Source organism: Indicator indicator, chromosome 16 (genome assembly GCF_027791375.1).
Source record: "Indicator indicator isolate 239-I01 chromosome 16, UM_Iind_1.1, whole genome shotgun sequence".
Taxonomy (NCBI): Eukaryota; Metazoa; Chordata; class Aves; order Piciformes; family Indicatoridae; genus Indicator; species Indicator indicator.
In genome coordinates this window covers 15,456,946-15,466,606 of record NC_072025.1, presented here as the reverse complement: position 1 = coordinate 15,466,606, position 9,661 = coordinate 15,456,946, and the positions used below count along the sequence as shown (strand labels likewise).

At 37.6% G+C, this 9,661-nt stretch overlaps 1 protein-coding gene across 1 annotated transcript in view; it reads left to right on the top strand.

Annotated features, from left to right (window-relative positions):
* The window catches only part of IQCH (IQ motif containing H), a 75,408-nt gene that overhangs the window by 445 nt on the left and 65,302 nt on the right, over positions 1-9,661 (top strand). The window contains exons 2-5 of the mRNA XM_054387739.1: positions 786-902; positions 1,263-1,360; positions 1,687-1,801; positions 5,707-5,829. Coding sequence (XP_054243714.1) covers positions 786-902; positions 1,263-1,360; positions 1,687-1,801; positions 5,707-5,829 — 453 coding nt within the window. The remainder of the gene's footprint in view (positions 1-785; positions 903-1,262; positions 1,361-1,686; positions 1,802-5,706; positions 5,830-9,661) is intronic.

Genomic DNA, 9,661 nt, shown 5'->3' with positions numbered 1-9,661 from the left:
TGTAAGCGTCACGGCTCTTAGCATAGTGAGACTTTGAACTTTTTCGGTTAATGAGGTGTAAATAAACATTTTTCATTTATTTAGGACCTTTCAGTACTTAAAGGGGCCGAGAAGAAAGCTGGGGGCAGACTTTTTGAGCAGGGCCTGTTGTGACACGACAAGGGATGATGGTTTAAACTAAAAGAGGGAAATTCAAATTGGAGAGAAGGGGAAGTTTTTGAGGCTGAGGGTGCTGAGACCCTGGCCCCGGTTGCCCAGAGAGATGAGAGATCCCTCGCCCCTGGTCCCATTCCAGATCAGGCTGTCTGGGGCTCTGAGCAACCTGCTCTAGTTGCGGATGTCCCTACTCAGATAACTTTTAAAGGTTCCTTCCCAACCTAAAAGATTCTATGATATTGCCTGACATCATCTTCTCTCAGTCTGCTGCTACTTTTCCCTCCCTTGTTACCAGTTTTGAGATTCCTGCATAGTTCAGCCATCTGAGCCAAGAGATGTTTGAAATACATCAGGGAAGATCATTTCTGGGCCAAGGATTTTAATCCCGATGTTTATTGCCATTGCTTTGTGAGATTTGTTTTAAAATAAACTTTTTTTTTTCTCAGTTTTATCTATAATCAATCATGTTAAGGTCGTTGGCTTTGTATTATTTTAGTTATTAAAAAAAAAGGGAATTTTCCTGTATTTCCACCTGTATTTACGAAGCATTTAATTTAGATTAAATCCTGCTACATAATCCCATGAATTCTGGTTATGAGTATAATTTTTCTCAAAACTCGCTTTTTTAGGTTCAAGAAGACCTTCGTAAGCTTAAAGTGAAAAATAACAATATGAAAGGAAATGCAGAAGTCATGGATATTAGTGACCACAAAACAGCAATTGAAGGAACTGAACTTGGGCTGAGAGTAAGTAAAATACAGTAGATCATGAAGACAATTCAGTTTTTGAGAAAACTGTCAGCAATTCACTTGGGAACCTTGTATTTATCATCCAGCAAGATCGCTTCCTGATTAGCTAATGATAGGATTAATCAGATGTTACCATTTAGGATAATGGCTTCCTTCTTTGGCATCATTGGAATTAACTGATCTTGTAGCCATTTAGCCCATTTTTTTGCTAAAATCAGATTAAATACCAACAGTAGCACAAAACCCATCAACTTTTCAGTCTAATAAAGGCCTGGATTGGTAAATTAACTGAGTTAAAATGTAATATCTGTCATAACTTTGTAATAGTCTAAATATTATTTTTTCCCCTTCTAACAGAAACATGCTGAAAATTATTTAAGTGCTATAAACAGACAAGTGTTGACTGTTTCTTCTGCTGATAATAAAGAAGTACATTCAAAAGAGCCTCCTAAATGGTAAGTGAAACAGCTGTTTTATTGCAAGGACAAATGCAAGCTGCAAGACAGGAGAACTGTGGCATCAGAATTGTGTTAACCAAATGGGACTGTTGGCCCAGATTAGGTTATTTTGATCATTTGCTATGTTGGTTTTATTGAAAAATAAAAAAAACAATAAATGCAGTTCTAACAGAAACTTCTGCTAACTCCTGTGAATTTTTCACTTAATATAAATTTAAATTAAAAATATAGTCAGTCAAATGTCTGCCAGCCAAGTAGTAGGGATTTAATAGATAAAATCAAAGCAATACTTAAAAACCTCACTGTTTTTCTTTCTAAATCAGGGAGCTTCATTTTGGTGCTTCTCAGAAACAGCTTATTTTGCCACCAGTACATGTTGAGCCCAGGACTGTCCAAGCGTACAGCAGATCATCACTATGTGTTTCACAAGGTCTACAGGTCTGGAATAACATACTACTTATTCTGCTAGAGACCACATTAAATGAACAGACTGGTATCTTGTAGGTTACCAGTTGATTTCAGAATGTTGTGTTCTTACTCCACATGGATTCAGTTTTTGATAAGGTATGATTTATGACTGAAAATGTGGAAAAATTCCTCAGAATGAGCTGAGAGACAGGAGCCTTCCCACACTCAACATAAAATCTAAGTTAGAAAGGACTCAGTATCATCATGGGTGTGTCCACAAGCTTGCTTTTTTTCTTCTTCTGCCCCCGCAAGTACATTGTTAAACCATGTTTGTTCAGCTTTAAAGTCCCACTCCTGCAAGTACCATATGCTTAACTGTTATTCTGTAAGTAAATGGAACTATTTATTGGAATAGGAGGAGCACAGATATAAATGTTTGTGTCCTTTGAGGCTAAAATGTTCTTTGTTGTTGTTTTTGTGTAAGTTACAGCAAATTGAGGGACAGATTTCTGTTCATGTCTAGGGTGGTGCCCTCTGATAAACAGATTTTTTTTTCCTCTTGAAATCCAATTTATTTTTTTCTGTTTTTATAAATTAAGTTCTTGTAAACATTCATTTAAAGGCATCTTACAATGTTTATATCTGAAGTATTTTTGACTTTGCTGTGAGTTTTCCTCAGTCTGTTCCAAGGAATTTTCCTCCAACATTTTAAAACCAAATGAATGTAATTAGTTGAATTGGAAAATACCTTGTTGTAATTTTGGGTTATTCCTGTTTAAATCAAGGAGGCTTTGAGTGAGAGAGAACATAAATAATCATCATAGAATTATAGAATATTTGTCCTGTTTGTGTTCTAAGACTCTTACCAGAAGCTAGAGGCTGGATCTAATCAAACCAGAACGAGGAGCCAAACACTTATGTTGCTGATTAGCTTTGTAAAAGTAATAAAAATATAAAGCAATAGTAAAACATTGCTCAGTCTTGAAATGATGGATAAGGTGCAAAGAGAGCTCTGATTTATTTTCCAGACCATGTTCCAACCCTGTCCTATATGAATACACTTAAATAGTGAGGGGAAATAAATGACCAGGGTTCAGCTCCTCTGTAAACTCTGTATTATCTGTGGTATTTCAACCCTTCACATGCACTAGGAAGCTTAATTTCCAGTGGAACACCTGCTCTGTCCTGTCTTGACTTTCTCTTTGTCTTCTCATTTCTGATATCTGTGGCATCTTCATAGAAATCCATATCCAGTGACAAGCAAACTAGCCCTAATTTCCCATTATAAAGAAAATGGCAAACAGTGCTGTTCTGCCAGCTGTTCTACATGGCTAGCATGCCAACAGAAAAAGCTTTTGTTATTAAATAGTTGTGAAATCCAGCTGGGAAATTATCACCTACAATTCCTTACTTTCTGTCTTTTTTTCCTTACTTGTAGCTATAAACAATTTTGGGTTATATTAAACGTACTTTGGTGTTCAAAATCCCTTTCTACTCAAAAGACGTAGTAGTAGGCTGAACAGTTTTCAACTTGAAGGCAGTAATTCCAGGTTTGAAGACATGAATGCTTCAACTCAGAGGGGTTCTTAAGGAAATTAATAATTCACACAGTAATATTTTTGTGCTTTGCAGTCCATGGTACACTGTGCAAGACTGGAAATGGAGCAGAAGGTGTTTGTAGTAGTTAGGATGAGGCAAGGTTGGAGTCAAATAAGCACAGATGCTATTTTCACATGTGTTGCTAGAATTCTTGTCATATGGGAAATAGCTTCCCACAGGTGTCAGAATAGCCTTAAAATTGTTTACTCAGAGTAATTCTGAGTCATATTAGCAGCCAGAGTAGACTCTGCAAATCTTGCTCACAGAGAATAGTGAAGCACTGTCCTCTTTCTGGGTTTGTTTTGATTTGAGTTTTTTTTTATATTGTTTTTTTCTATTGTCTTGTAAGGGAACTGGGGTTGTTTAGTCTGGAGAAGGGGAGACTGAGGGGAGACCTAACTGCTCTTTATAATCACCTGAAAGGAGGTTACAGGGAGGTGGGGATTGGTCTTTTCTCCCTAGTATCAGGTGATGAGAGAAAACGGCCCAAAATTGTGGCAGGGGAGGTTTAGGTTGGACATGAGGAACAATTTTTTTCCCTGCAAGATTGGTCAGGCATTGGAACAGGCTGCCCAGGGAGGCGGTGGAGTCACCATCCCTGGAGGTGTTCAAGAAATGTGTGGAGATGGCACTTGAGGACATGGTTTAATGGCTATTTTGTGTTGTGTTGATGGTTGGACTCAATGATCTTGGAACAATTCTGAAACAATTTTATGATTCTGTGATTCTACAATTGGATTTATCCTAACAAAGCTTGAGAATCATACAGAGGAGCATCCCTTGTGCAGTCATCATAAAACCTTTGTATAACAACCAAAAAGACACCATGACCCATAACTGGGAGATGTTGAAGTTCCTTTTTTGTGGAATCTGCCAGTCCAGCATTGATAATTTCACTGTCAGCCTGTACTGTGAATCATCTCCTGTTTTAATTGAGAGCTTAGTCAATTTTCCCTCAACTCTTGTTTAATAGCACAAGCAGTTTCCTTTCTGTACAGCGGTGTGTTATAGTAATAAAATAAATACCACAGAATCACTGATGAGGTGAAAATTGAACTTTCTGTCTCTGTGCAGCCATGTGGCTAAAAGAGTAATTGGCTTGGATAATAACTTCTGTTCTTACAAACCCAAATCTAAATGAGCATTTCATTGATACATCTGCTTGTAATTATTATCAAAAGAAGGTAATCTATTGTGCAGATAAATAAATTAAACCATTTTTTAGTGCTTTCACAAACTAATAGAAGCTTAATAGTTCAAATACACATCTAATGGCTCTTAAACTTTCTATGGTGTATTTTGTAAAAAAATTGAATTCTTGTGTATTTGTTCTTGGGCAAAAGATTTATCAGCAGACAGTTCTTGTGCCTAAAGGTGTTTCATTGAATCTCATTCTGCAAGGGAGCTTTTTCTTTCTATGCATCCATGTAATGGGAATTAAATACATATCCCACCAGGTCCCCAGCACCTTTGAATTACCTTTGCTCTGGTGATACTCCAGTTTCTGCTATTTGAGGATTCTCTCTGATTTAGCATTGATTGCTAAATAAATCCTGCTAGGTGAAGATTCTAGTTAGCAATGTTATAGCAATAAAAATATTGGGACATTCTACTACACTTGGTACAGATTCAGGTGCAAACCAAAGCATGTGCATTAAGGTGAACCAAAATATCTTCAACTTCTAGTAAAAATATATGGCATCACTTCTGTTACTTCTTATAACAAGAATAAAAGCCTTATTCTGTCCACTGGGATTTGAATCATAATTTTTATCAGCAAAATAGTTGAATCCATTCCATGCAGAGATAGTGCATTAAGAAACTACTATGTTTTAATTATTAGCATTGCCTTTTTCTCATTTACTTCTAAATGAGTGGTTTATCTACATTGAGTCTATGGGCCATAGCTGGTCCAAAAAAGCTCTTCTGGTCTATCAGGGCAATGATTCTTGAGTTAGTGTCTGGTAAACGTGGCCAAGGTGAATTGGATTCTTATCCATGGAAAGAATGCACCTACAACATGTTAATTGAGTGAGTCAACCCTGATTGCCCTTTCCCCTCAAAATGTAACTCCAAAATGCACAAGTTTGAACATTTCAGAGCTTGTAATGGAATTCATTGAACAAACCTGGGCAAAACCCATACATATGGATAGTAGTTGTGTACCTTGCTATGTTTTTCACCTAATCAAAAGGCACTTCATTGCTTGCCTAGTTCAACTAACATGAATTTTTATCATTATTTTGTAAGTCTGTGAGCGTATTAGCCAGTTCCTGCTTGTAAACCTCTCTGTCCTTGTGCAGTTATTTTAAAATTGTGCCTGTTATGTATTGCAGCAGCAGGTGGAAATGGATATGAAGGTTATGCTTGACTCAGAGATCACCAATTATAAAGTTGGTTTAAAACACAAGAACTATGAGACCAGGCTGCCACTTATAACTAAGAAAAAGTCTGTTCCTGTAAGTAACTTCTTATCTCATGGGCTTATTATTTGCATTACTTTTTACTGTTAAAGTTGATTCATATCTAATCAAGTAAAAATAAAATACTTGAAGTGAAAATACCTGATAATTTTCTACTTTTAGAGATTGATATGTAACAATCAAAAGGTTTTGAATGACAATACTTAGGAAAATAAACTTATAACATGTCAGCTTTAAGTAGCAAGACCCCAATCCAGCTAAGGCTGCATGGGAAAGTGCATGGTAAGTAATCTCAGTAAAATCAAGGTGTGCAGGTGAGTTAAGTGGAGCTTGTGCAGCTTAGGATGTGACCCAAAGATCAAGGAAACAGTAAATGAGGGTTTGCTGACAACAGTGGGCTTGCAGTTTCACATTCTCTGGCATTTCTTAAAAATACAGGGATATGTTCTGCTTTCAAATGGTTACAGGACTGTTTGGAATAAGTGGGAAAAGGTTGTGTTTGATGCTCTTATGAATGGAGTCTTTTTGACTTGACAAAAGGACTCTGCAATTTGAAGTAGTGCGAGATTGTTTCAATTCTTCCAGATTTCTGTTCTGCAACTGCTGCTCCTTTTGAATAAGTAAATGAAGATGTTTTCTGCAAATATGCTTTTAAAGGGATTGACTAGACAGAGGCATCCCTCCAAAGCAGTGTTCACATATTTAGCACAACACTGTGGTCCACATGCCCGACACTCTCTCACAGGGATGCTCTTCTACCATTTAATTTATGATAGAAGCATTTTGCAGCGAGCCCAAGTGCTGCAGGAGACAGTCTGGAGTATTTGGTTTTAAACAACATGAAGAGAATCTGTGAATGGCACAGTTGTAATCTGCCACTTCTAAAAAATGATTTTTTTTTTTTGAAAGCTGTTGCCCAGATGAAGTGGTGATTTGTCTAACCCTGTGATATAGAGTTAATTAGAAGAAAAGCATCATGGCTAATAGCTTTTTAGAACCACTGTAAAACACTCACAGAGAGGAATATTATACTACTGCAGAGAGCCATGTGTTTTCCCGGTTCTTGCTGAAGCACATACACTGATCAGAGAAAACTTCTTCCTGTTGACTTCAATGACAAGCATTTAGTGTGAATTAGTCAAGCTCTCTGATAAATATTTACAGCTGCTGAGGAACCATTTGTGGCAGAGAAATGGGTGGAAAAAAAACAACCAGGTATTTCCCACTGCTAATTTATTCCACGGCATTTACCTAAAGTAAATGCTTTTTAGAAGTTTTTCAAACACAGTCTGTGTTTGGAAATGTTCTGGCTTCACTAGGGAGGGGAAGTTTTGCAACTATAGATTTGCAAAATCCACTACTGAGACAGTTAAGGCATTTTTGTTTAATGCAATCTATACTAGCACTTACCTGGAAGAGAGGAGATTTAGACTGGATATTAGGAAGAAATTCTTTACAGTGAGGGAGGCATTGGAACAGGTTACCCAGGGAGGTTGTGGATGCCCCCTGCTTAGAAGTGTTCAACCTCAGGATGGATAAGACCTTGAGTAACCTGGTCTAGTGGAAGGTGACCCTGCCCCCAAGGCAGGAGAGTTGGAACTAGGTGATCTTGAAGATCCCTTCAAACCCAAACCATTTTATGATTCTACGATTAGAGGAGCTATAAGTTATAGATCACCATCAGTCCTTAAAATGAATCACTGCATAGGTGCAGGTCTAAAACTACATGGACTTTAGTTTCAAAAAAAATCTCAATTAAAGTAGCTACAAGAATGAAATCAGGTGTTTCCTACCCTCTTTTTACTAATCAGCCATTAGAGGGCAATATTTGTACACACACACGGGTAGACACAGGTCTGTCCATATGTGCATGCCCTAGATATGGGCCTAAGTTCAAAGATTATCCCCCTCAGAAAAAAAAAAAATCAGTGGTAGAAGGGCTGTCATTGAAGTAAATTAAAAACTAATTGGCTAACTTCATTCACATATTTTTTCCAAGAGTTGTCAGCAACTGAGTTTTCAGGGAGACCTGAGAGTTTAAAAAATGTGATGATATCAAAACCAGGCTGGTTTGGAGGTGACTGGAGAGGTCAAGTACAAATCTGCATCGACTTTATTATGCTACTATTTGAGTGGTTTGAGAAATTACTAGTGAGATTTCATTGTTTTCTAAGAAAATGCCTTCCTTTCTTGCTCTTTTGGTATTGCAAAGTTGCTGACGCTGGACTTTGACAGAAACTACAAACAATTAACTGCTGCTCTTTTGTACCTTTTTGGCTCTGATAAGTACTAATGCTTCATCCTCTGTAAAGTTCTGTAGTTATCTTAAAATGAGGACTGTAATTCCATTTGAAACACTGTGGGCAGACTGGACATGGCTATATTTTGTAGCTTATATCTGGATAAGAAAAAATGAATAGATTATTATTAAATAATGTATACATCCCCTGGAGCATCTAGCAAAACAAACAGCAGTCTGAATGGCTGCAAAAATAACTCTGTACTGCTGCAACCTAGAAAAGTTTCACAACTATACCTTCCATTTTCCTAGGATAGGGGTTTTATAGCATTATCCTGGCACTTTTTGGCCCTTGTTTTCTTCTAACTGTATATTATACTGTAAACTTAAGAATGTTTTAATTTATTCATGAGGTAGAATTTAATGTGGTGCTGCTTTCTAGTCTTATAAGAGTTGCTTCTTATACAGTGTGTGGCTCTAATGGTGGTATCAGGGATTATGTTGTGATAAGGGAGTTTTTTAAGCTAACTTTACTTGAGCACAAGCATTCTAATGGTATCCTTGATTATTAATTCTTTATTCAGTACAGGGTACATTAAAAACAGTGTGGCCAGCAGGTCAAGGGAGGTTCTCTTCTTCCTCCTCTACTCTTGCCCTAGTGAGATCACATCTGAAGTATTGTGTCCAGTTCTGGGCTTCCCAGCTCAAGAGGGACAGGGAAATATTTGAGACAGTCCAATGGAGGATGTGAGGATGGACTGAAGTACCTGTCTGATGAGGAAAGACTGAGAGACCTGGGTTGTTTAACCTAGAGAAGACTGAGAAGGGATCTTATTAATGGTTACAAATATCTGAAGGGTGGGTATCAAGAAGGGACCAGGCTCTTTGCAGTGATGTCCTGTGATAGGATGAGGGGCAACAGATACAAACTGGAACACAAAGTTCCACTTCAACATGAAGAGAAATTTCTTTACTGCGAGGCTGTCAGTGCGCTGGACCAGGCTGCCCAGAGAGGTTGTGGAATCTCCTTCTCTGGAGATTTTAAAGTCCCATCTGGATGCATTTGTGTGACCTAGGTGATCCTGCTTTAGCAGGTGGGTTGTATCCAACCTCTAGAGGTCCCTTCCAACTTCTACCATTGTGATTCTATGATTTACATTATGTTAATCACTAATGCTTATCACTCAAAATCTTTTCATTCCCCAAATCATAAACTAAGGCAAGGCTTTTGTTTTCAAGTGACTACAAAATGCTGTAGAAGAAAAACAAGCCTTTTGGTCCTCTGACCCTGATTGTGTGTTAAATATCTGCATGGGGCTATAATTGTAGTCAAAGCATAATTTTGGCAGAACAAGGCTTAAACAAATCAATGTTACACCACAGTATTTCCAGCTAAGCTTGTTGCAATTGTATTACGGTGTGTAATCACCATAAGCAGCACAGCCAATTCAAAAAATCTTTGTCACTAAAAATAAGCAGGAAATAATTGGTGAGACAGAGTTAACTTAACAGATGACTATAGTCAGCATCCTTTCAACCCAGAAATGGGAATGTGAAGGTCACCTCCATCGCAGATGACAAACGTAGAGCATTTTGTTGGTAAACAAATTAATCTTTTGAAAGGTCACC